This window comes from Dendronephthya gigantea, unplaced genomic scaffold (assembly GCF_004324835.1).
Source record: "Dendronephthya gigantea isolate DGI-Jeju-01 unplaced genomic scaffold, DenGig_1.0 000079F, whole genome shotgun sequence".
In the NCBI taxonomy this organism is placed as follows: domain Eukaryota; kingdom Metazoa; phylum Cnidaria; class Anthozoa; order Malacalcyonacea; family Nephtheidae; genus Dendronephthya; species Dendronephthya gigantea.
In genome coordinates, this window is record NW_021163089.1 from 90,893 (window position 1) to 116,461 (window position 25,569).

The 25,569-nt window shown below is 36.5% G+C and overlaps 4 protein-coding genes across 14 annotated transcripts; 2 read left to right on the plus strand and 2 right to left on the minus strand.

The window, feature by feature from the left end:
- Nucleotides 1-1,083: 1,083 nt before the first annotated feature.
- Nucleotides 1,084-9,177, plus strand: LOC114532309 (sodium- and chloride-dependent GABA transporter 1-like). Of its 5 annotated transcripts, none has more exons than XM_028553777.1 (17): nucleotides 1,084-1,781; nucleotides 2,698-2,811; nucleotides 4,070-4,272; nucleotides 4,496-4,630; nucleotides 4,907-5,114; nucleotides 5,223-5,355; nucleotides 5,499-5,633; nucleotides 5,753-5,859; nucleotides 5,991-6,115; nucleotides 6,235-6,347; nucleotides 6,483-6,614; nucleotides 6,693-6,792; nucleotides 6,941-7,041; nucleotides 7,166-7,339; nucleotides 7,430-8,821; nucleotides 8,952-9,045; nucleotides 9,139-9,177. In XM_028553777.1, coding segments are annotated over exons 2-15 (1,767 nt in total). In that variant the 5' UTR covers nucleotides 1,084-1,781; nucleotides 2,698-2,809; the 3' UTR covers nucleotides 7,529-8,821; nucleotides 8,952-9,045; nucleotides 9,139-9,177. The 5 variants fall into 5 exon arrangements, with proteins under 5 accessions (XP_028409578.1, XP_028409580.1, XP_028409581.1 ...); XM_028553779.1 differs by having other exon boundaries at nucleotides 4,093-4,272; XM_028553780.1 differs by lacking the exon at nucleotides 2,698-2,811.
- Nucleotides 2,611-25,539, minus strand: LOC114532311. 7 transcript variants are annotated; one of them, XM_028553786.1, is made up of 8 exons: nucleotides 24,921-25,539; nucleotides 24,680-24,805; nucleotides 24,089-24,232; nucleotides 23,398-23,912; nucleotides 22,566-22,668; nucleotides 20,371-20,457; nucleotides 11,410-11,483; nucleotides 2,611-2,645 (listed from the first exon to the last, which is right to left on the minus strand). In XM_028553786.1, the coding sequence occupies exons 1-7, from the start codon at nucleotides 25,474-25,476 to the stop codon at nucleotides 11,428-11,430; spliced, it is 1,587 nt and encodes a 528-aa protein (XP_028409587.1). In that variant the 5' UTR covers nucleotides 25,477-25,539; the 3' UTR covers nucleotides 2,611-2,645; nucleotides 11,410-11,427. The 7 variants fall into 7 exon arrangements, 6 of the variants coding, with proteins under 6 accessions (XP_028409587.1, XP_028409586.1, XP_028409590.1 ...); XR_003687942.1 differs by lacking the exon at nucleotides 2,611-2,645 and adding an exon at nucleotides 2,664-2,719 and having other exon boundaries at nucleotides 10,306-11,483; XM_028553785.1 differs by lacking the exon at nucleotides 2,611-2,645 and having other exon boundaries at nucleotides 10,147-11,483.
- On the plus strand, nucleotides 12,761-16,317 carry LOC114532310 (sodium- and chloride-dependent GABA transporter 1-like). Its single transcript, XM_028553782.1, has 13 exons — nucleotides 12,761-12,969; nucleotides 13,222-13,356; nucleotides 13,472-13,679; nucleotides 13,787-13,919; nucleotides 14,050-14,184; nucleotides 14,314-14,420; nucleotides 14,580-14,704; nucleotides 14,809-14,921; nucleotides 15,116-15,247; nucleotides 15,326-15,425; nucleotides 15,570-15,670; nucleotides 15,787-15,960; nucleotides 16,055-16,317. The coding sequence occupies exons 1-13, from the start codon at nucleotides 12,810-12,812 to the stop codon at nucleotides 16,151-16,153; spliced, it is 1,722 nt and encodes a 573-aa protein (XP_028409583.1). The 5' UTR covers nucleotides 12,761-12,809; the 3' UTR covers nucleotides 16,154-16,317.
- LOC114532315 (muscarinic acetylcholine receptor M3-like) lies at nucleotides 16,523-18,483 on the minus strand. Its single transcript, XM_028553792.1, has 2 exons — nucleotides 17,104-18,483; nucleotides 16,523-16,957 (listed from the first exon to the last, which is right to left on the minus strand). Exons 1-2 carry the CDS (start codon nucleotides 18,058-18,060, stop codon nucleotides 16,727-16,729), a joined length of 1,188 nt encoding a protein of 395 aa, XP_028409593.1. The 5' UTR covers nucleotides 18,061-18,483; the 3' UTR covers nucleotides 16,523-16,726.
- Nucleotides 25,540-25,569: the final 30 nt, after the last annotated feature.

Sequence of the window (25,569 nt, forward strand, 5' to 3'; positions counted from 1 at the left end):
AATTTATATCTGTAGATTCTTGAGCGAATTACTGCGATATTGTATTTGCATTTTGGTCAACAAACAAGAGGCTTGTACCCATATTATAAAGTAACCCATGTACCAAGACAATCTTGTGCATATAATTATTAGTATTATGTAAAAATAGACAGTGTGAAATGGACAGTCGTGAATCGATAAGAATTTTCATTTTTTAAAAAAGAATACTGCAACAAGTAAATTGGAAGAAATGGGTTACACTATTGGACAGAGACTGGCTGAGAGGTGGGTGGACCTTTGTCTGTATATTTTGATCCACAATGAGAACTGATCCACACATTCTTGTGTTGTTTGCATTTCAGGTTTACAAAAGAAACAGCAAGATTTAAGGATGATTTGGATGTCATGAAATATATTTGTAAAGAATTTTGGACTGCCTTATATAAGAAGCAAATTGATAACCTTAGAACAAACCACCAGGTAAAATTAACTGTGCCCTCCATCCGTACAGAAACTTACCTCCAGGACCTGACACATTTTGAACCCCTACCTGCCCCCCCTTCTCACTTGCCCCCCACCTCTCACCTGCCCCTCACCTGCCCCTCACCTGCCCCCCACCTCTTACTTGAACCCACTGCAAATTTTGTCATCTAATTCCTCCTAGGGTGTGTTTGTTCTCCAAGATAACAGATTCAGGTTACTGACGCAGATCTCAGACACTGAAGAGTATATTGTTCCAGCTGCAAAGGTCAATCTCTTACAGTAAAGTAATCAGACAGTAATGTCTTCTGTTGGAAACTGTTGTGATACAGACCTAATTGCATGGGGGCATTCATTTTCTTGTATCTAGTTTTAAAATGTTTCAAATTTTTTCACAGTATCTCTCATTGCCTTGTGGTTTAATTCGTGGTGCCTTGGCTAACCTGGGAATTCCATCAATTGTTGGTGCTGAGATTACAACAATGCCAATATGTATGTTGTTGTGATCTACCTTACTCAGTAATGAAATTTGTAAAGTCACAATCAAATCATATTTATGACCTGTGTTCTTTGTGTTTTTTACAGGCAAATTTACAATCAATATCCAAAAACATTAAAGTTTGGTGAAAAAAAGCCGTCTCAGAGTGCAGTGATGCACTGAATCAAGCCCACAGTGACACTCAAACAAACCATTAATCACGGCAGGAACAGTCAGAAGAACAAAAAATTTCAAACATTTCTTTCAGTTCTAGTAGCGCTCTATTTTGTTATTATATATGGTGGTAATTTTGCGTGCTAGATTTCTATCACAGGATGAGAGTAAACAATAGGATCATTCAAGTAAGAATTTTTGTAGACGCGTATCTTATGACGAATTGCATTAAAATATTCGCGGACAATCAATTGCAATTTCCATCTTATTAAAACTTCAAGTTGGCTAACTGCACTCAGAAACGGTGAAATAACCGGGTGTTGTTTAACGGTATAAATAACTGGTCTATTTATAAAAATCTAATAATTTACGTATATTAAATAGAAACTAGTTAATACCACGTTGTTTCCAAAACAGATGACCACACTGTGAGACTGTTTGCTCCCTACACTGTGTTTAAATTTAAAAAATATATAGTGTTCTTCATCAGTGAGCTATGTCTAATTTATTCAACCTGCTTGGTTGCAAATTACGCCCTTTGTCATACCGCTTGCACAAGTTAGTGCAACTAACATCGCACTGGTGGCACACTTTCTTTATTTTCATTCCTGTTTCTGGTGTCCGGCTAAAAAGTAACAAATGTTACAAATTGCATTCGTTATTGCTTGAGGTACGTTATACAAACCTATCTATATGCAAAATATAACAAGAACTCCGTCGTTGTGATCAAAGACAATGAGTCTTTGTGAGGAAGTTCTCTTCTCAGATCTGTTTAAATCACAATCTATAGTCAAATCTGCTCAAGGTTTGTCGAATGTAAGAGGCATATGAGGTTTTAGTTATATCTATAACGATATTTGATTCAGTTATTAAAACCATAATTTGTTTGAAACCATATATTGCCGGAATGGGAAGCATTCCTTGACCTTCAATTCATCATTTCAATTTATGGCTTTTTACTCATTCAGTAAACCAGCTCAATGATTACCCGCGAAGCCTACGCACGTACACGCACGTAAAAGTTTAAAACCTTCTAAGTTGTTTTATTTAAATTATTTATTTCTATTGCAGGAAAAACATACCAAATCTTCAATAAAATCCTATGCATCTGTTCAATCGTAGATTTTATTTGTATCGGTATTTTAACTTTCACGTGCGTGTGAACGTATAGGTGCAAAAAACGCGACAATGCATGGAAAGCAGACAAACAGAATGATAACAAACAGTAAATCGCAATTGAAACATTCATGATCTAAAAGTGCAGTATGCCATGGGAAATTGCCTCGAATATTACGTGTTGTTAATTGCATGCAATGGTTCTATGTTTCTAGCCAGTAATGCTTCTCTCGTCATGCATGGCTTGTTTTTTTTCATCCAATAACTGTGATGCAACAGACGGCCTGAACTTCACAGTATAATGTTGGGCGTGCGCATGCGTATACAGAAAACATGCGTCTCGTGCAATTACTGACGTCATAAACACTAACAAAAAGCTCCAACAAAGTCTTGCATAAACAGATTAAATATTTTTCACCTTTGACACGGTTATATTTCAGGGAAATGTTGATTGTTCTGTTTTCTCGTAGTGTCCTTGTCTTCTCGTTGGTGCTAAAGATAATAGATTGATCAGTGAAAAACAGCTCCATAATATTTTACATCATTCAACATTTGTCTAAATCAGGGACTTGAGTTTGAAAAATGTGAGTTTTTTATGAAACAAGATCCCACAATACGTGGCGTAACCAACATGACCGCTATGTAAATTTTGATTATTTATGGAATTTATTGTTTTCACAGTCAATAGACATCAAATATTAGCATGCATAGGATTAGCGGGATAAATCGTCAGGATGGCTACGCTATTGTCCACGTTGATAGGAAATCTTGGATGATCATGAAAAAGCGGGTTAGCGTGATTGGGGGGGTTTTACCAGTGAAACGTGATCCGATCTATTTAATCTGTGATCCATGGTCGATCCATGGTTTTGTCTTCATATAAATATCCTTTAGTTTGTCGCAGGCCTTTTTCAGCCCCCCCCCCCCTCTGCATAGAAACTACGTATGACGCGTTCTGACAGGTCTACAGTTGTCAAAGAAACGAGCAGTGGTGAATGATACAGTCCCTCTGCACTCTGTATTCATTCATAACCTTACTAGAAAAAACTCTTCTGCTCAAAGTTGTTTGCAAAGGACATTTGAAGTTCATTCAGGTCAGAAAATTGATAATAACCTCACAAATTACGTAGTAAAACCAGGTATGTTCAGGAATTCATTTCATTTCCGCGGTCAACAGTGTGTCTGGTGTTGGGATCATTGCCAGGCATTGGAATGCGCAAAGCCAAAGATCAAGAATATAGTAGCTAGGATAGATTGTATGTTATTTTCAAATGTGGCAGTTTAACAACTGTCAGAAACGAACAAAAACCTTTGAACATTTCGACCTAGGGTTATCGTCATGCAGTCAATTTAGTACGCATGAAGAGGGCGGTCAGCTAGAGATCTTGAGAGGTTTTCCACTTTTCTGCAAGTCTATTTAGATCACAGTTAATATGACACGCTGCTGTTTGTTTCCTGTCAATATGACACGCTGCTGTTTGCTTGTTTGTATTCACATTGAACGTTTCAATGGATATACCTTAAATAACGTTGAAATATACCATACTCATTTAGTAGTCATTCATAGTAAAATTGCACTTTCAAATTTCGAAACGCACGTATAGAATCAATTCTTTGATACAAATAAATAAAAATATGCGTGTAAATAACTTACCAAATATCAAATATCTTTTGTTTATCAACAACTCTGTTAACGTGATTTTGATTTACGACCTTGCATGTGTGCTCAATTAACTAATCTTTATTAATATTTTGATTTAATAGTGAAAACAGTTTTTCTATATATAAGATCACCAACGAGGTGTCTTCGTCATAAAACTTATTTACACGTTTTCTCGCCAGGGCTGAACGGCAAAATATTTTAGGTGACTTCAAAGCCAAAGGGGTCACAATGACAGAAAAAGTCGGCGTCTCGGAGAATAATGAAATTAAAGGACGAGAAAGATGGAGCCGAAAGATTGAGTTTCTTCTCGCTTGTATCGGTTTTGCAGTTGGCTATGGAAATTTTTGGCGATTTCCTTATATGTGCTTTAAAAATGGCGGAGGTATTCGCATCGATAGCTATTTTAATATCTGGTTTTCGTAATTAGTTATATATGTCATGAGCTAGGAAACGAAATATCAGTTCAGTTCTAAATGGAGCGAAGAAAAGAACTAATACTTGTCTTGTTGAAAATTTCGACCTTCAGTAAACCATTATTGTTTTTACTGAAACAAGGCTTTTGTTGAATTATAAACATGAAGCTAATGAAATATTTCTACATGTAGGAGCTTTTCTAATTCCATATCTATTGTGTTTGGTATTTGCCGGAATACCCACGTTTCTAATGGAGATGAGCATTGGCCAAATGATGCAGACGAATGCCGTGAAAGCTTGGAAACGAATATGTCCTCTTTTTGGAGGTAATGTTGTGATGTTCAACAATTTTTCAAGTCATTTCAGTCACTTTAAAACGCACGTCTTGTTACAAGCAAGTTTTTATATGTTCACATGTAAGCTGTCGACACGCTGTGTTCGCAATGCAAAACCATAGACAACCCGGTCATTGCGAAATCGCGACAGACGCAGACTTTTTGCAAAATAAGATTCAGTCTTGAACGTTTAAAAGCGCAAAAACACGTAAGTAAGTTAAAACCAAGCTAGCTGTTTCAGTATCTTGATATAATTGTTTCCAACAGGAATTGGCTACGCCAACATGTTCATAGCGTTCATGGTATCAATCTATTACAACGTGATTCTTGCCTGGTCTTGCTATTATTTCTTCCATTCCTTCAAAAGTAATCTTCCCTGGGTTGGATGTGATCACGACTGGAATAAAGATTGTTTTATTTATAACAAGTCTAACCCAAATGCCACTGGCGTCTCGTCGAGTAAAGAGTTTTATGTGTATGTTTTGTTTATTTCCAGGATATGTTACATCTGAACCTTTATTTCACTTTATTGGCGCTGTTCTTTTTTTTTCCAAGCCAATACATTGTCTTTTATTTGCAACAGTCACAATGTACTGGAACTTACAGACAGTGTTGACAATCCAGGAAATGTGAACTGGGAAATGTTCGGATGTCTTTTACTTGCTTGGGTCCTCGTTTATTTTTGTATATGGAAAGGAATTAGGACAACAGGAAAGGTCAGTTCTAGTGAAGTTATTTTTCATGGAGTATCCAAAGTTTTAGTTGAATAGTGTGTAACCTTTAGTTTAGTTTAGTCTAACGCCAGATTAGTTTTCGCTGACGCTGAGACAATTTAACAATTCTTAATTCTTTTACCAAGGTTGTCTACTTTACGGCTACAGCGCCGTATATAATATTAATAATATTATTCTTCCGTGGCGTGACGTTGGACGGGGCCAAAGATGGAATTTTGTACTTTGTCAAACCACAATTTCACCGTCTTGGTGATTTTAACGTAAGTAGACTTCATCTCAGTCTCCAGCAAATTGTCAGCTAATGCCGGCAAACTTTCAACTGTGAACACATGAACTTTGGCAATGTAAACGAATGATTTGTTTCAAATTTCTCCTTTAGGTATGGGTGGACGCGGCATCACAAATTATGTATTCTCTAGCGATTGGCCTCGGTGTGCTGCTAGGTTTTTCCAGTTATAACGACAGAAAAAACCCCACATTGTACAGGTAGCCCTATACGAAATGCGTTCCCACTTCGTACACTGTCATTTGATCACTTTATCGCGCTAGTTTCTGATCTCTTGTTTTCTACGGTGTCTGCGCAATTTCCGCTTGTGAACTGGTGCATTCTATTACAGGGATGCGATTCTAATATCAGTTATCAATTGTTCGACGAGTATTTTTGCTGGTTTTGTTATTTTTTCTGTTGTTGGTAACATGGCAGCATCTCAAGGGAAATCAATTGCTGATGTCGCGTCACAAGGTTTGCTATTTCCTGAATAACGAAGTGTAAATTTATTGTGTTTAACAAAGTTATAACTGCAGCCTAACTATTGACTATGCTGTAACGGGAATATTCACTTAATAAAGATTCATTCTTAGGTCCCGGACTGGTTTTTATTGTCTACCCAGAAGCCCTTTCGAAGTTACCGATTCCACAATTCTGGTCTGTTATATTTTTTTTGATGTTGATAACACTCGGCCTGGACAGTCAGGTACGTTCACACGCCATATTTTATGGTACCTGCATGGATATGAAAGCAATATACCGCATGATTCCCGTTCTTGACATATCAGTCCGAAGAAGAATATCAAGATCTATTAGTAAGCATTTCTAGCTTCCGTTGTAGTTTGGACAAGTTGAAGTACTATGTGGAGTTATAATCGAAAAATACCCAAAGAAACTTCGTCCTTATAAAGAATTAGTTGTTCTGGCAGTTTGTTTGATCCTATTTTTACTTGGAATATCCTGTGTTACCCAGGTATGCTAACTGTTATTCCCCTAGAACTCACTACCTAGTGGCCGTAAACATCAGTTAATGCCGGCTAATTTTCTTTAGGGCGGTGTCTACGTTTTTAATCTCTTAGATTCCTTTGCGGCTGGCGTATGTCTTCTTTTTGTTGTTATATTTGAATTATCTGTCATTGGATGGGTTTTTGGTTAGTATGCTTTTACGAAAGTATTTTCTAACATAACCTTTCTGTCTGGTGTCGTCTCGATACAATGTTTTAGTGCTTATGACACCGGCACTTGTGAAATATCTTCTTTATAAATACGCGTTTTCGCAACAATTCATTTCTCTCTCAGGTGGTAAAAAATGGGTGGAAGAAATCCGCAGTTTGACTGGAACAAAAATCCATTCTTGGTGGATAATATGTTGGAAATATATTTCTGTAGCGTTAGTCTTTGTAAGAATTTTTATTACACGTTTTTTTCTGGTTTTTTTTTGTGGAAATGATCCATTAACTTGGAATATCATCCATCCTATTCTGACGTTGGATTATTTCAATGTTTTTTATTTTTTAATGGCAGGTGGTATTCATGTTCAGTCTGATCAAATACCCTGAAAAAGGTATTACATACGAGAAGAAAAGATATCCGGTATGGGCTGAGGTTTTAGGTTGGTTTATTGCCGGCGTACCAATGTTCCTCATTCCTGTCTACGCCATATGCAAGATCATTCGCACGGATGGAACTTTAAAAGAGGTATGAAGCGAGGTTACTTTCAAACAAAAAGAAAGGTATATAATAAAAAATAAACAGTAAGGATATAATCTTTATTGTTCTTTTTGCCAGCGAATCAACATTTTGCTCCAGCCGGAATTTGATCTAGCAACCGTATGCGACAGTAATGATATCCATTTAACTGGTTTTGTCAAGAAAAGCACGGTGTGAGAAATGATACATTTCTCAAGTAATTCAAGATTAGAATATGATTAGAATGTCATTAGAATATGTTTAGAATGTGATTAGAATGTGATTAGAACAATTAGAAGTTTAGAACAGAAGCACCGTAGTTTTGTAGTTTCATCGACAATTGTACTAGTCAGAATCAGAGTGATACTGATTTAAAAAGAAAGAAATTATTCAGTACATCCTACATTTCTACTTCAGTTGTGTTATTTCTGGATTTTGTCTGGCCAACTAACAGAAGGATATATCTGGGGTGAATGACTAAAAACTGACCCTAGCGAGTTAAAAAAACTTCTTAGGTTAAGCGAAAAAGTGGCAACCAGTGAACAACCAGCGAGTGAAGAATGATATCTGAGTTTTTTACAATGCAATCCACAACCAGTGTTTCCAGTTAGTGTATTTATTCAATGCATCCAAAAAAAGTCTATCATTGTATCATTTGGGATAAACTTCTCTGCAATGATTCTATATTTACATTACCTGGTAACTATCGACTAACGTTTCATGCCGGAGTTGCCCTCAACTTTAGTTTAGACTAATGATAGTTAAGGTTTTTGGTAAATTAATCAATCGTTACCATTCACGTCTATAACACTAACTTTGATTTCGTTTGGATTGATTGTATTCAACTTGATGTTTTCTGTAAATCGCAAATTCGTGTTTTCGTCGTTAGCATCTTTCAACGAGCTTCGCATAGTTTGATTGTGTCCACCGCACAAGGTCTGTGAAAAAGAGTTTTCATCACAAGTGTGACGTCGTATACCAAATCTTGTTGGTCTCTTTAACTGTCTGTTGACCTGAATCAATAATCAATAATGAAGATTTCCACTCATGTTCTGTCACAATCTATCAACCTAACTTTATCCAACATCATACAGATAAATTTTGTTATTCATGATTGCTTCGACATTGTAAAGTACAAAAACACCATACTCACCTCTTCAAACCTCTTGCACTTGATGCAAGCTTGGAATATCATCTTAAAAGAATAGTTGAATTCTCTGTTTCGGAACGAGTAAACAAACGGATTGAGACAACTGTTGCTGTAATGCATCCATTTTACAAACCGCCAAAGATGGATCCGTCCTTCAATAGTTTTAGGCAGTGCTTGTGGAAGATAACGAGCCAGAGCAAGATAAACGAAGAATGGAGACTAAGCTATCACAAACAACCCTGTTACTATTAACAAGGTTATGATGCTTTTACGTTGATAACAGATTCAAGTTACTGACGCAGATCTCAGACACTGAAGAGTATATTGTGCCGGCTGCAAAGGTAAATCTCTTACAGTAAAGTAATCAGACAGTAATGTCTTCTGTTGGAAACTGTTGTGATACAGACCTAATTGCATGAGGGCATTCATTTTCTTGTATCTAGTTTTAAAATGTTTCAAATTTTTTCACAGTATCTCTCATTGCCTTGTGGTTTAATTCGTGGTGCTTTGGCTAACCTGGGAATTCCATCAATTGTTGGTGCTGAGATTACAACAATGCCAATATGTATGTTGTTGTGATCAACCTTACTCAGTAATGAAATTTATAAAGTCACAATCAAATCATATTTATGATCTGTGTTCTTTGTTTTTTTTACAGGCAAATTTACAATCAATATCCAAAAACATTAAAGTCTGGTGGAAAAAAAGCCTTCTCAGAGTGCAGTGTGATACACTAAAACAAACCATTAATCACGGCAGGAACAGTCACAAGAACAAAAAATTTCAAATATCTTTTTGAGTCCTAGGGAGCGTTTGCAGAATACCTGTCCATTTCTGAAGTTATGCTACAAACATTCGTGGATACGCGGCTACGCAGTGAGTTTTACGAGAACGAGGCAATGCATTGATTACGTAATCACTGATGTAGATATGTTTTGAAGTGGCTACGCAGTGAGTTTTGTGATTACGTAATCAATGCATTGATTACGTGAGTTTTACGAGAACGAGGCAATGCATTGATTACGTAATCACTGATGTAGATATGTTTTGAAGTGGCTACGCAGTGAGTTTTGTGATTACGTAATCAATGCATTGATTACGTGACTTTTACGAGAACGAGGCAATGCATTAATTACGTAATCACTGATGTAGATATTGGACTGATTACGTAATCACTGATGTAGATATGTTTTGAAGTGGCTACGCAGTGAGTTTTGTGATTACGTAATCAATGCATTGATTACGTGACTTTTACGAGAACGAGGCAATGCATTAATTACGTAATCACTGATGTAGATATTGGACTGATTACGTAATCACTGATGTAGATATGTTTTTAATGACATGATGAATATAAAGCGACATGTGGTTTTTTTTATTTGATTCGTTTATATTATAGTTAGTTATTTTTGCGGCTGTTTGATAATGACGAATATAATCCGTTTTCGAGACGTTGCGCGTGTAATTTACAGTCGGCGACTGCGTATCATCCGCGTAGCCACGTAAAATATGACTACGCAGTGACAGAAGTCTCGTGAACGGGTATTCTGCAATCTAGCCGTCCTAGTAGCGCTCTGTTTTGTAATTATATAGGCTGGTAATTTTGTGTGATAGATTTCTATCACAGAAGCGTATCATATGACGAATTGCATTAAAATATTCGTCGCGGACAATCAATTGCAATTTCCATCTAAATAAAACTTCAAGTTGGCTAACCGCACCCAGAAACTGGTGAAATAACCGGGTGTTGTTTAACGGTATAAATAACTGGTCTATTTATAAAAACCTATTAATTTACGTATATTAAATAGAAACTAGTTAATACCACGTTGTTTCCAAAACAGATGACCACACTGTGAGACTGTTTGCTCCCTACACTGTGTTTAAATTAAAAAAATATACAGTGTTCTTCATCAGTGAGCTATGTCTAATATATTCAAACTGCTTGGTTGCAAATTACACCCTTTGTTATACTGCTTGCACAAGTTAGTGCAACTAACATCGCACTGCCACTGGTGGCACACTTACCTTATTTTCATTCCTGTTTCTGGTGTCCGGCTAAAAAGTAACAAATGTTAGAAATTGCATTCATTATCGCTTGAGGTACGTTATACAAACCTATCTATATGCAAAATATAACAAGAATTCCGTCGTTGTGATCAAAGACAATGAGTCTTTGTGAGGAAGTTCTCTTCTCAGATAGCCGAGATCTGTTTAAATCACAATCTAAAGTCAAATCTGCACAAGGTTTGTCGAATGTAAGAGGCATATGGGGTTTTAGTTATATCGATAACGATATTTGATTCAGACAGTTATTAAAACATATCCAAAAGTCGACCGCTTTTTGTTAAAAAGGCGCCCTGTTTGAAACGATATATTGAATGGGAAGCATTTCTTCGAGCATTCCTTGACCTTCATCATTTCAATTTATGGCTTTTTACTCATTTAAACAAGGTCAATGATTACCAGCGAAGCCTACGTAAGTTATTTTATAATTATTTCTATTGGAGAAAGAACATACCAAATCTTCAGCAAAATCCAAGCCTACGCAGATGTACGCATTTATTCAATCGTAGATTTTATAAGTATTATTAAAATTATTTTAACTTACACGTGCGTGTGTACGTATAGCTGCTAAAAAACGCGACAGTGGAAAGCAGACAAACAGAATGGTAACTAACAATAAATCGAAAAACATTCATGATCCAAAAGTGCAGTATGCCATGGGAAATTGCCTCGAATATTACGTGCTGCTAATTGCATGCAATGGTTCTATGTTTCTATAGCTAGTCAGTAATGCATTCTCTCGTCATGCCCATGCATTTTCATCCAACTGTGATGCAACAGACGGCCTGAACTTGTGCAATTACTGACGTCATAAACACTAACAAAAAGCTCCAACAAAGACGTACATAACAGATTAATTCACCTTTGACACGGTTATATTTCAGGGAAATGTTGATTGTTCTGTTTTCTCGTAGTGTCCTTGTCTTCTCGTTGGTGCTAAAGATAATAGATTGATCAGTGAAAAACAGCTCCAATAATATTTTACATCGTTCAAGATTTGTCTAAATCAGGGACTTGAGTTTGAAAAATGTGAGTTTTTTATGAAACAAGATCCCACAATACGTGGCGTAACCAACATGACCGCTATGTAAATTTTGATTATTCATGGGATTTATTGTTTTCATAGTCGATGGACATCAAAATTCTAACATAATAGGATTAGCGGGATAAATCGTCATGCTGGCCACGCTAGACTCTACGCTAATGTCCACGTTATGATAAGACTTGAATCTTACATGATCATGAATAAAAGAGTTTGCCGTTAGCGTGATTGGGGGGGGGGGTTGGTTTACCAGTGAAACGTGATCTCGTCTATTAAATCTGTGACACAAGTCTACAGTCGTCAGAGAAACGAGCGGCTGCATGTGAATGATACATATCCCTCTGCAGTCTGCAGTCACTCATAACCTTACTAGAAAAAACTCTACTGCTCAAAGTTGTTTGCAAAGGACATTTGAAGTTCATTCAGGTCAGAAAATTGATAATAACCTCACAAATTACGTAGTAAAATAAGGTATGTTCAGAAATTCATTTCATTACCTCGGTCAACAGTGTGTCTGGTGTTGGGATCATTGCCAGGCATTGGAATGCGCAAAGCCAAAGATTAAGAATATAGTAGCTAGGATAGATTGTATGTTATTTTAAATGTGATAGTTTTAACCAACTATCTGAAACGAACAAAAACCGTTTAACGTTTCGACCTAGGACCTTTGTCATGCAGACAATTTAGTATATGCATAAAGCGAAGTGTTGAGAGGTTTCCACTTTTCTGCATGTCTATTTTAGATCACCGTTAATATGACACGCTGCTGTTTGTTTGTATTCACATTGAACGTTTCAATGTATACTGATGGATAACGCTGAAATATACCATACTCGTTTAATAGTCATTTATAGTAAAATGCGCTTTCAAATTTGGAAGTGCACGTATAGAATCAATTCTCTGATACAAATCAGTAAAAATATGCGTATAAAAAACTTTCCAACTATCAAATATCTTTCGATTATCAACAACTCTGTTAACGTGATTTTGCCGGATTTACGACCTTGCATGTGTGCTCAATTAACTAATCTTTAAAAAAAAACGGTTTTTCTATAATATATAAGATTACCAACGACGAGTCTTCGTCATAAAACTTATTTACACTTTTCTATATATAAGATCACCAGCGAGGTGTCTTCGTCATAAAACTTATTTACACGTTTTCTCGCAGGGCTGAACGGCAAGATATTTTAGGCGACTTCAAAGCCAAAGGGGTCGCAATGACAGAAAAAGTCGGCGTCTCGGACTCGGAGGATAGCGAAATTAAAGGACGAGAAAGATGGAGCCGAAAGATTGAGTTTCTTCTCGCTTGTATCGGTTTTGCAGTTGGCTATGGAAATATTTGGCGATTTCCTTATATGTGCTTTAAAAATGGCGGAGGTATTCGCATCGATAGCTATTTCAATATCTGGTTTTCGTAATTGCCTATATATGTCACAAGCTAGGAAACAAAATATCAGTTCAGTTCAATGCACCAGCATTTAATCATTAAAAACAAATGGAGCGAAGAAAAGAGCTAATACTTGTCTTGTTGAAAATTTCGACCTTCATGCAGTAAACCATTATTGTTTTTACTAAAATAAAGCTTTTGAATTGAAACATGCAGCTAAAGAAATATTTCTACATATGTAGGAGCTTTTTTAATTCCATATCTATTGTGTTTGGTATTTGCCGGAATACCGATGTTTCTGATGGAGATGAGTATTGGCCAAATGATGCAGACGAATGCCGTGAAGGCTTGGAAACGAATATGTCCTCTTTTTGGAGGTAATGTTGTGATGTTCAACAATTTTTCAAGTCATTTCAGTCACTTAAAACGCAACGTAAGTAAGTTAAAACCAAGCTAGCTGTTTCAGTATTTTGATATAATTGTTTCCAACAGGAATTGGCTACGCCAACATGTTCATAGCGTTCATGGTATCAATCTATTACAACGTGATTCTTGCCTGGGCTTGCTATTATTTCTTCCATTCCTTCAAAAGTAATCTTCCCTGGGTTGGATGTGATCACGACTGGAATAAAGATTGTTCTATTTATAACAAGTCTAACCCAAACGCCACTGGCTTCTCGTCGAGTAAAGAGTTTTATGTGTATGTTTTGTTTATTTCCAGGATATGTTACATCTGTAGCCTTTATTTCACTTTATTGGCGCTGTTCTTTTTTCCCAAACCAATACATTGTCTTTTATTTGCAACAGTCACAATGTGCTGGAACTTACTGACAGTATTGACAATCCAGGAAATGTGAACTGGGAAATGTTTGGATGTCTTTTACTTGCTTGGGTCCTCGTTTATTTTTGTATATGGAAAGGAATTAAGACAACAGGAAAGGTCAGTTCCCCAATGAAGTTGAATAGTGTGTAATCTTTAGTGTAGTTTAGTCTAACGCCAGATTAGTTTTAGAAATCTTCATTGTTTCTCACGCGGAGACAGTCTAGCAAGTCTTAATTCTTTTACCAAGGTTGTCTACGTTACTGCAACAGCGCCGTATATAATATTAATAATATTATTCTTCCGTGGAGTGACGTTGGACGGGGCCAAAGATGGAATTTTGTACTTTGTAAAACCACAATTTCACCGTCTTGGTGATTTTAACGTAAGTAGACTTCATCTCTCCTGCAAACATCTCTCCTGCAAATTGTCAGCTAATGCCGGCAAACTTTCAACTGTGAACACAGGAACTTTGGCAATGTAAAGAATGATTTGTGCCAAATTTTTTCTCTAGGTATGGGTGGACGCGGCATCACAAATTATGTATTCTCTAGCGATTGGTATCGGTGTGGTGCTTGGTTTTTCCAGTTATAACGAGAAAAAAAACCCCACATTGTGCAGGTATAGCCCTATATACTAAATGCGTTCCCACCTCGTATACTGTCATTTGATCACGTTATCGTGCCAGTTTCTGATCTCTCGTTTTCTACCGCTTTCGATCCTTTTTTAAAATCCCTTTCTGCACAATTTCCGCTTGTGAACTGGTGCATTCTATTACAGGGATGCGATTCTAATATCAGTTATCAATTGTTCGACGAGTATTTTTGCTGGTTTTGTTGTTTTTTCTGTTGTTGGTAACATGGCTGCATCTCAAGGGAAATCAGTTGCTGATGTTGCATCACAAGGTTTGCTATTTTTTGAAAAACGAAGTGTAAATTTACTATAACTGCAGCCTAACTATTGACTATGCTGTAACGGGAATATTCACTTAATAGAGATTCATTCTTAGGTCCCGGACTGGTTTTTATTGCCTACCCAGAAGCCCTTTCGAAGCTACCGGTTCCACAATTCTGGTCTGTTATATTTTTTTTGATGTTGATAACACTCGGCCTGGACAGTCAGGTACGTTCACACGCCATATTTAATGGTGCCTGGATATGGAAGCAATAATATACCGCATGATTCCCGTTCTTGACATATCAGTCCGAAGAAGAATATCAGACAAACTAGAACAATTTATGTTTTTACAATTGTTGCTCTGATTGACCTCGTTACGAGAAAGATCTATTAGTAAGCATCTTTAGCTTCCGTTGTAGTTTGGTGGAGTTGAAGTACTGTGTGGAGTTGTAATCGAAAAATACCCGAAGAAACTTCGTCCTCATAAAGAATTAGTTGTTCTGGCAGTTTGCTTGACCCTATTTTTACTTGGAATATCCTGTGTTACCCAGGTATGCTACCTGTTATCCCCCTAGAACTCACTACCTAGTGGCCCTAAACATCAGTTAATGCCGGCTAATTTTCTTTAGGGCGGTATCTACGTTTTTAATCTCTTAGATTCCTTTGCGGCTGGCGTATGTCTTCTTTTTGTTGTTATATTTCAATTATCTGTCATTGGATGGGTTTTTGGTTAGTATGCTTTTACGAAAGTATTTTCTAACATTACCATTTCTGTCTAGCGTCGTCTCGATACAATGTTTAGTGCTTATGACACTCTTGTAAAATTTCTTCCATATAAATACGCGTTTTCGCAACAATTCATTTCTCTCTCAGGTGGTAAAAAATGGGGGGAAGAAATCCGCAACTTGACTGGAACAAAAATCCATTCTTGGTGGATAATATGTTGGAAATATGTTTCTGTAGCGTTGGTCTTTGTAAGAATTTTTATTACACCTTTTTTTCTGGGTTTTTTTTGTCGAGATGATCCATTAACTTGGAATATCATCCATTCTATTCTGACGTTAGATTATTTCAATTTTTTTTATGGCAGGTGTTATTCATGTTCAGTCTGATCAAATACCCTGAAAAAGGTATTACATACGAGAAGAAAAGATATCCGGTATGGGCAGAGATTTTTGGTTGGTTTATTGCCGGCGTACCAATGTTCCTCATTCCTGTCTACGCCATATGCAAGATCATTCGCACGGATGGAACTTTAAAAGAGGTATGAATTAAGCGAGGTTACTTTTAAACAAAAAGAAAGGTATATAATAAAAAATAAACAGTAAAGATATAATCTTTATTGTTCTTTTTGCCAGCGAATCAACATTTTGCTCCAGCCGGAATTTGATCTAGCAACCGTATGCGACAGTAATGATATCCATTTAACTGGTTTCGCTGAGAAAAGCACGGTGTGAAAAATGATACATTTTTCTAGTAATTCTGATTAGAAAATGATTAGAATATGATTAGAATGTGATTAGAATATCATTAGAATGTAATTAGAATCCATTAGAAGAACAGAAGCACCGTAGTTTTATCGACAATTGTACTAGTAATCGGAGTGATAATGATTTAAAAAGAAAGAAATGATTCAGTACATCCTACATTCCTAATTCGGTTGTGTTATTTTCTGGATTTTGTCTGGTAAACTAACAGATGGATATATCTGGGGTGAATGACTACAAACTGACCCTGCAATGTAAGTTAAAAAAACTTCTTAGGCTAAGCGAAAAAGTGGCATCCAGTAAACAACCAGCGAGTGAAAAATAATATCTGAGTTTTTTACAATACAATCCACATCTAGTGTTTCCAGTTAGTGTATTTATTCAATGCATTCAAAAATCATTGTATCATTTGGGATAAACTTCTATGCAATGATTCTATATTCACGTTATCTGGTAACTATCGATTATCGTTATGATAGCGTTTCATGAATTGCCCTCAACTTTAGTTTGGACTAATGATAGTTAAGGTTTTTGGTCAATTAATCAATCGTTACCATTCACGTCTATAACACTAACTTTGATTTCGTTTGGATTGATTGTATTCAACTTGATGCTTTCTGTAAATCGTGAATTCGTGTTTTCGTCGTTAGCATCTTTCAACGAGCTTCGCATAGTTTGATTGTGTCCACCGCACAAGGTCTGTGAAAAAGAGTTTCCATCGCGAGTGTGACGCCGTATACCAAATCTTGTTGGTCTCTTTAACTGTCTGTTGACCTGAAATAATCAATAATGAAGATTTCCACTCATGTTCTGTCTCAAAAATGACAATCTATCACCCTAACTTTATCCAACATCATACAGACGAATTTTGTTATTCAAGATCGCTTCGACATTGTAAAGTACAAAAACACCATACTCACCTCTTCAAACTTCTTGCACTTGATGCAAGCTTGGAATATCATCTTGAAAGAATAGTTGAATTCTCTGTTTCGGAACGAGTAAACAAACGGATTGAGACAACTGTTGCTGTAATGCATCCATTTTACAAACCGCCAAAGATGGATCCGTCCTTCAATAGTTTTAGGCAGTGCTTGTGGAAGATAGCGAGCCAGGGCAAGATAAACGAAGAATGGTGACCAAGCTATTACAAACAACCCTGTTACTATTAACAAGGTTATGATGGTTTTACGTTGACTTGACCAACTAACTTGTTGGTTTTTGCTTGAACGCATGCTCAGACGAGATCGCTTCACTGCAGTGCGGAATAACAGGGAATATGATGTCGTCATTATCAGCACAGGAAGAAGAAAACACACGAGAATTGTATAAATGTTGTACCAATCTCCATCAGTGACATTCTTTTGAGGTAGAAGTCTCAACAACGTGCTCACAATTGCAAGAAACCAAACCGCGAACACCATGGCGTAGTAAAAAAACACTGGCATCGAACGGTGACGAACCGGGGCAACGATCGAGAAACATCGCTCTAAACTGATTGCCGTCAACTGAAATATTGACGCAGTGCCGTTGAAAATATCGAAGGATATGTAGAACAGGTATAGGTGCATGTTACTGACTGAGTTGAAGGTGTAATAGACCCATAAAGGAATGGATATAAGACCAACAAGAAAGTCACACAAAGCTAAGCTCACAAAACACATATTTGTGACAGTTCTCAGTTTGTAGTTTACTTTGAAAGCGAGCATCACCATTCCATTGCCGACCAAAACGACTGAAGCAAGTATTGACGAGAATACGGCAGATATAATGTTCTCCCCATCGTAGCCATCATATCCTGAACGAGTAGATCCATTGGATAACGTCGTGTTTAACATAGTATTGGGAAGAAGGATTGTGGAGTTCGTGAAGAATTCCATTCTGTCATGTGGAGGAGTTGAAATTTATGAACTAAGTAGAGAAGTAAGAATGTTAAATAAGCTATGCTTTTATACTCCCTACTGTGCACAAAAGATAAACACGAGGTTAATGTGATCATATTTGCAGAGCTTTGTAAGTAATATGTGATGGTCTTGCGCAAATGAAGGATCTGGAAGCCAGAAAAGAGGTTCGCACATTTCAGCCTGAGTAATGAATATATATGAGAGTGCCTGCGGCTAACGTGTAAAAATCATTTATCCATTGTTGTATGTAACGAATTCGATTTGCTGTTTCATACAGAAAAAATAGTTTAATTCTGTGGAATTTCACTCCATGCATGCACACAGCTGTCGTCAGCTTGTCGTCAATTCTAGTGGTCCAAATTCTCGATAGTCTAACGCCTGTATTCTAAAAGCTCACTCACACTCAAACTCATTGAGTGGGAGATCTTAATCTTCTCATAACGTTTCAATGGCGGTATTTCCAGCCGAACAGGGGCTTGATTTTCAGTGATTTACCTTATATCTTTTCATCTATTCAGAAAAAACTTTCTCATTGATCAGCATTAACGAAATTTATATGTCACACTCGATGAGTATGAGTGTGAGTGAGCTTTTTGAATACAGGCGTAAGTCTTCGATAAAACAAATATTTATCAAGATTGTTTATTTAAATAACGCTTTCTAGAAATAAACACTATTTTAATATCCCACGAATTCAATACGGGTATAAATTCATTTTGGTACTTTTTCCGCAGATTTTTCTATATTGAATGTTTTTTACATATAAAATTTTGCTTTTCTGGTATCTTTAAATGTTGCTATACAACAAATCAGTGTTTCATAATGCCGTATTGGTTTTAAAAAGAGCATCAGTATTTGTACTTGCGCTGGAAAGCTGTTATTATCACTATAGTATTTACTTAGCCTTATATTAAAAGCGTGTCAGTTATTTTTGCCGGGTAAAAAATCTCAATGAATGAAGTCTTAGTAAGTTACGGCGTCTACGTGTACGGTCAAAACTATCATTAGGGCTGCACGGCTGTCAGATTCCGTAGATAGTTGAAGGAAGGTAATTCAATCCCAACTAACCAAATGCTATTGATGGGGTTAAGTGTGGCAAAAGCGTTTGAAATACGCTCTTAAACTTAGCAGTGCGTCGCTGGTTGCAGCTGCCCAAACACACTGCAGATAATGCTAAATAAAAAATATATTGAGCACAAGCATTTTTAATGCATGATGTTGCTGACAGAAAAGATTGTACGGGCTATAAACAGTTTTTAGACAAGGATTGATCTGCGCTATTGTCGAAAAAATCTATAGCGGGTTTTGATCAGAGCTAGCCCATGCAGCAGGTCGATCGTCTTAACATTAACCTGACGTTGCAACGTGTTTGGTGTATGAGAAAAAGAAGTTTACTCCTGGTCTTTATTCTGGCTAGGAAACAGTGCCAACGGACAAAGATGACTTAGTCAACACTGACCGATTAATAATTTTTCGCGCAATCGATCAAGAGTCAAAAATATCCATAGTCAGTGTTTTATCGCCTGTTCTTATTCGTACAAGGCGAGTTCATGCAGGCGGTAAAGCGAAGGGAATTTCACGGTTGACAAGAGGCGACCTTCACACAGTCTGCACCGTCAGACGCCAGGCGAGGGTTAAATAAAGGCCCTATATATGTCTTCTGGCAACGATCCTTAAGTAGAAAGGGCTTTAGGAATACTTTCTTTTATATCTCGAGACTAAAATGAATTGTACCTACTTCAGTATAAAGTGTGAGGTCATGCAAACTCTGACAGGTTTATGCCTAAATGCGATCCAGTCTTCGTTTTATAATCATTCAATAAATACAAAATAATATACACACATTGAACAATGTTATACAAATAATTACCATGCTTGGTTGGTTTGTTTTCGAGTTTTAGGATTTGTAATAAGTAATTTCATCAGGCAAAAAACACTGTCTACTTTGTTGTTTTCTATCCGCAAACTATTCAGTTTTGCCTGCAATGTAATGCGAAGAAGACGTTTAATACAAAAAGCGTAATTTTATCCGGCTTTCTCGCGAAAGAAAACGGTTCAGTTCAAGCATGACGGTTAACATCGTTAGCAGTGATTGTACTGAAAAGCTGAAAAATCAGAGTGTTCGGAACAATGGTGGTCTGTTGGCTTTTGAATTTTGACGTTTGTTGACGTTAACTGAGTTTTGGAGTGAATATCGACGTAGGAATCGATACTTATGTTAACAAGGATTGATATACTAAAGTTCAAAATCAGTTTAAAGTTTAAATGAAAGTATTCAGATAATACCTGAGAACTGAAAAGAATCAGTTATGCCGTTGGCGCGCTTGCCTGGCAACAGATCGGGTTCGTCAATTCGACACGGGTCAAGATCTTCTACAACAAAAATGAGTCCTTTCTCTCTTGAATTTTCTTGCTACACTGAGTTACAGTAAATTTGACCTGAAATTTCGCTCAAGTATCTTCGTTTTGCCTTATGCCCAATGCTCAAAGATCGTGAGACATTTCTTTCAGCTGAATGTTTCATACAGAACACAGAAATAGGTTGGGACACGTGTTCTGAATTGGGCAATTTCATTGGCTACCTACACCAGTATTGCGTTCTAATTGCACTTTCTGTGTTGCCTGATTAAAATACGAAATAATTGGAAATGGCCTTTTAATGAGCTTGTTGTCGGCTAATGGATGTGTATGATATAATGCGATCACAACCAAATTTTTTTCTTTAGCAGGTTAGCTGGACAGATGAAAACATAAAATACACCGCATCAGGTTAAATTAATAAATTCTTTGAAGAAAAATGCCTCTGTCAATAGATTGTGCACGATGAAATGAATTCTCAATAAGTGCAAGGAAATGTTCTTAATGATGAATATATAATATGCAACATTTTGAAATATAGGTTTCATCTTTTGGAAGACTTTGCATGGCTTAGGTGTTGTCAATTAGAGTACTGAGACTGAGTACGTTGAATCAATCTTGTGCATTTGAATCGGTGAACCGGCTACAACCATAGGATAATGACAGATTTATACTTACGGTCATATGGATAGATAATCGTATTTTTTTTAAAGCATTTTAAAGCTTCTAGATCATATCTCAATTATCTGCCATGTATAAATTTTACAATAAATCATATCTTAGTCTAGCCATGCATTGATTTGGCGGCAAAACAGTTGCGGAACACCTGCAATGGAATGCCAAAAGGAACCGCAGAGTCCAAAACATTTTTTCTATCTAACTGTCGGTCTGCACTGTATACAAAAATCTCTATTTTGTTTACCCATTTTCAATTATGAACTTCGCAAAGCCAAAACCAATTAGGGAAAAGGTTGTAATTAAAATATCAAACCGTGGCTAAATCCATCCTAAGAATAAAAGCATTTTTGTTGTTGAATTTCTGATGATTTTCTTTCTTTTGCGACACAATAACCAATCAGTGATGGTCAAATTAATTAAAGAAATCAATTTCTTCAGGTTTTTAAACATATGAAGTGTCATAGATCTTTCCAGTTTTCATACACTCACTATTTCCTAAATTCAGCGTCTTTTTCATCACAATACGCGACTTCAGCGAATGTTGAAATCTTTTTGCAGCATGAATATAGGCTGTATGTGTGCGAATATCGCATTTTATTGTGTTGATATTGCGAAGCTATAATACCACTGTAAATTCATTTTCAATTTTAGTTGAACAGATTTGCCGTTTCCGGCCGATCATAATCAGCACTGATTAGTTAGAATGATTAAAATATATCGTATAGTATAAAAATGCAATGAAACCAATTTACTCTCGTAGTTGCAAGGTTTGGGGCTTTTGCAATGAAAAATGAAAACATGTCAAAATGAATTCACGCCTTGGCGTATATGAAAGACCTATCATGCATAATCTGATTCAGGAAGATCAATTATATTTATATAGATCGTGCCATTTCCTAGTTGCAAATAACATGTATAGAAAGATTTAGTTGTTTATACTAAATAAGAATCTGCTTGCTGGAACAAAGTGTTTGAGCAAAGTTCATCAAGGATTAGGTGAAAACTGGAGACAATGTTCTGTTTCATTTAGCATGTCATTGTTTCAACTTGTAATTCAATTCAGCAATCAACTACCGGTCACAATGATCGACATCGCTGATGCGACAGTCTTTGAACGTCATTACTGACTATTGATTATACCAAAGCAATACACGACCGACCATTAATCCCATCGGCGATGTACCGATAATATATGTCATCTTCTATACAATCATTCTATACCTATATCTAGTATCCTAAAGTCTTGAATTTTAATTTTCTGGTACAATTCAAGAGTAGTTTTATACTTTTATTGCACTGTTAGGAAAACTGATAATTTTTAAAGTTTAATTGTCTTGGTACATTTCCCAGCAGATATTCAGTAAGAAGATCTTCAAAAGGTTTTGTTACATGCCTTTTGTAATGAACTACATCATGCTCTTTGTAAAATTCTATTTTTGGCCCACCTGTGCCACCTGGATAAGATGCTGTCAGCGGATGAACATCCAGAATCTCAAATCCCTTTTGACACATGAATGACGTCGCATATGCATTGTACATTGCGACACGCTAAAAGATAAAATACATAGTTAAGATTAATACAATCTGATTCAGATGTGATGTTAACTGACATCATCCCCGTCACTCAAACACAAGTCTGAATACTAAGGCCCATGTCCTGTTACAAGACTAGTTTGAATTGTATAGACATCAGTATGCCGCCGCTATCTTTCTTGCACTGGTCATGCAGAAAGTGAGAAAGATTCCATGTTTACTTTACCTGAGCTCGTTCAAAGGAAAAACCATGTTTCTCTCCGTTATGGACAAGTAAATAAGTGTTTGATCTTTACCAATTATTAAAACTAAACCCAAACTGGCTCATTTTATTGACTGTTTGAAGTTTGAAGATGATGAATCATGAATGATATTGGTACAAACACGAGAATGCTCGGAAGGTATAACAATTATCATTTTAACTTCAAATATGCAAAGTACCGTTCGGGTGGTCAATCTAATCCTCTCTTTTGTGTTTCTGTCCCAAAAGAACAATGAATAAAAAGCTGGATTTGAATAGTCAACGTTTTCGTTCAGTAGACACTCGTTAATTGCTTGTCTTTTTAGTTCTTTCAGTTCAATGGCTCGTGCATGTTTTACGTTTGAAAATCACCAGGTGTATTAGAAAGAAAGACCCATATATTTTTGAAAACTATAAATATTTTGTCAAGCACCAGCTATATATGTCAGTAAAATGTGCAACTATCCGAAGATTTTCACAATATAGATAGTTATTCGACTTACCGCATTAGTAAAAAATCTTTTAAAATCACAGTAAAGCAAATCTTTAGTGTCTTTGTGCTTAGAAATTTCTGTGGTAGTTTTCCAAATCAGTCTCACATTTTTCTTTCCTTCTCGTTGACGGGTTTCGATAACGTCCACAACTCCACGAAGCAGCTTTATGTAATTGGAAAAGTTGGTTGCTTGTACGAAGTGAAGTCCAAGATTTAAAACCATTACACTGTTTTCAGACATCTCTTCAACATCTAAAACTCTTTTTATGTCATTAGTTATTCTTTTGTAATCAAAATCTAGATCATCTTGTCTTGGCATTTCTCCCTCGTACGCATAAACCCAGTTACTACTCAGTTTGCAAACTCTGAAAATTGTCTTGCACAAACTCGTGTTTTGAACTTCCTCATACATTCGTTTCGCTTGTGAATCTCCATAAATCCATAATGTGTTGTACAGTGGACTTCTTGTTTGGCTTACATCATCATTCTTGTCGAGATTCTTGCTTTCTACTTTCCCATCTCTGGCTGTAAAGGTTGAGAGAATTTGTATATTTAGAGCCCTCGTGTAGCGGAATGTTATGCGATCGCATCTCGTCTTGCTTTATCAGTATTTTCGGTTTAAAACAAACTGAAAATGTGAGAAGGATTCTCGCAGTCTAAAACTAACAAAAATTATGATTTTGCTAGCAACATGCAGTGACCTTTCAAATAAGGTTTCCATTTCTCATCTGCCCATCTTCCATAACCATCCCATATCATTTGACATTTCATTCCACAACTTAAGTCAAACTTCTTCCCCAGCTGCAGGAGAATATCTCTGGGCAAACTGTTGAAGACAAACAAGCCTTGAAGAAAAAAGAAATTATTATAGCAAGTGGATAATAGACTCACAACCCGTCCGTTGCGTCAGTGATTTCTCCATGGCTTTATTTGTTTTGAAAAGCCGAACAGTTTCCAAAGCAGATTGATTTAATTTCACAGCATGCATTTGTGCTTAAATTTGGAAGAATGAACAACATGCTATTCAAAACAAGATAAAAACACCTGTTTTGCCAACGAGTTTTTGACAGATAAGGCGAAATGTTGATAGTAAATTTATTGTTTTGATAAATCCCCTGTTGTTTGCAATGCGGGGTTTTATTTTTTAGACAATGAACTCTAACGGGTTGATTTCCGGTTGAGGGTTGGTTTTGGAACAACATTTTCCATCCTATACGGAACAACTCGATGCATATACACTACAACATACCTCTATAGTTTGCATGCGGCCAATTCAGAAACGGCTTCCTCACCTCTCCCATCGGGAAGTCCTATATTTATCGTTAATTTTCTCCCATCTTGGAAAGGCTGAAGTAAGTAGTCTTGTTTTGCACGACCTCTCAAAACTCCATTTGGCTGCATTTTTCCTTGGGCATTTCCTTGTGAAATATAATTATAACTCGTCAACAATATATTTTTAAACTGACAAACGAGGAATAAAATCATTTCTTGTGCTTAGAGAGAAAAACCTGTTTTTAAACGGCAAGTTCTTACCAAGAATAAACCAGTTTTGTGGTGGATCTTTGAAGCCATTGCATAGCGAGTGATCGAGTGTAATATCCAGATAGTAGATTCCGTGCTCCACAATCAAGAATATCACTTCATACGTCCCATCTCTATGATCAAATACCGTTGACGGCAAGGATGCTACAGAACTACGAATTCGTACTCTCCACCAGTCTCCTCCGGTCGTTTTCAAAGCTCCTTCACTTGAAACCGTTTGAATGAAAAATCGGCTAAATTGCCCGGCTGGCTTTAGATCCCACTTGGAAATAAAACTCATAGAAGCATTAGTTTCTGTACCATTTTGATCGTACGTCCATTTCAGTTGATCCTGACATGACGCTAAGATGCTCTGAGTTTCCGTTCTTGCCTGTCTTACCCGGCACCAATCATTCATAAAAATTTGAAAATCATTCAGCTCCACTAGTTTCGGATTTACAAAGAGAATTGCTGTTTTCTTCAAAAACAAACTAGCTAAAATTACAACCGCCATAAGCTTTAGGATCATACATATTAAAAAACATGTCTGTGGTCGCCAAACTCTCATCTTTTTCAAAATTTTAATTGTATTAAACTATTATAAAAATTCGAACTTAAGTTATAACTTCAAAAGGAACACAAACATTAGTTGACCAACGTG

What these genes read in the sequence shown, in the direction of transcription:
- LOC114532310 (XM_028553782.1), top strand. Translation starts at nt 12,810, where the DNA reads ATGACAGAAAAAGTCGGCGTCTCGGACTCGGAGGATAGCGAAATTAAA. An exon ending in GTGCTTTAAAAATGGCGGAG is followed by an intron (nt 12,970 to 13,221) that starts GTATTCGCATCG and finishes CTACATATGTAG; the next exon opens with GAGCTTTTTTAATTCCATAT. An exon ending in ACCGTCTTGGTGATTTTAAC is followed by an intron (nt 14,185 to 14,313) that starts GTAAGTAGACTT and finishes TTTTTTCTCTAG; the next exon opens with GTATGGGTGGACGCGGCATC.
- LOC114532309 (XM_028553777.1), top strand. An exon ending in AATATGTCCTCTTTTTGGAG is followed by an intron (nt 4,631 to 4,906) that starts GTAATGTTGTGA and finishes TGTTTCCAACAG; the next exon opens with GAATTGGCTACGCCAACATG. An exon ending in TGTCATTGGATGGGTTTTTG is followed by an intron (nt 6,793 to 6,940) that starts GTTAGTATGCTT and finishes TTTCTCTCTCAG; the next exon opens with GTGGTAAAAAATGGGTGGAA.
- LOC114532315 (XM_028553792.1), bottom strand. Translation starts at nt 18,060, where the DNA reads ATGGAATTCTTCACGAACTCCACAATCCTTCTTCCCAATACTATGTTA. An exon ending in AGTGCAAGAAGTTTGAAGAG is followed by an intron (nt 16,958 to 17,103) that starts GTGAGTATGGTG and finishes TGATTATTTCAG; the next exon opens with GTCAACAGACAGTTAAAGAG.
- LOC114532311 (XM_028553783.1), bottom strand. Translation starts at nt 25,476, where the DNA reads ATGAGAGTTTGGCGACCACAGACATGTTTTTTAATATGTATGATCCTA. An exon ending in ACAAAACTGGTTTATTCTTG is followed by an intron (nt 24,806 to 24,920) that starts GTAAGAACTTGC and finishes ATATTTCACAAG; the next exon opens with GAAATGCCCAAGGAAAAATG. An exon ending in TGATTCTTTTCAGTTCTCAG is followed by an intron (nt 18,092 to 20,370) that starts GTATTATCTGAA and finishes TTCTCTACTTAG; the next exon opens with TTCATAAATTTCAACTCCTC.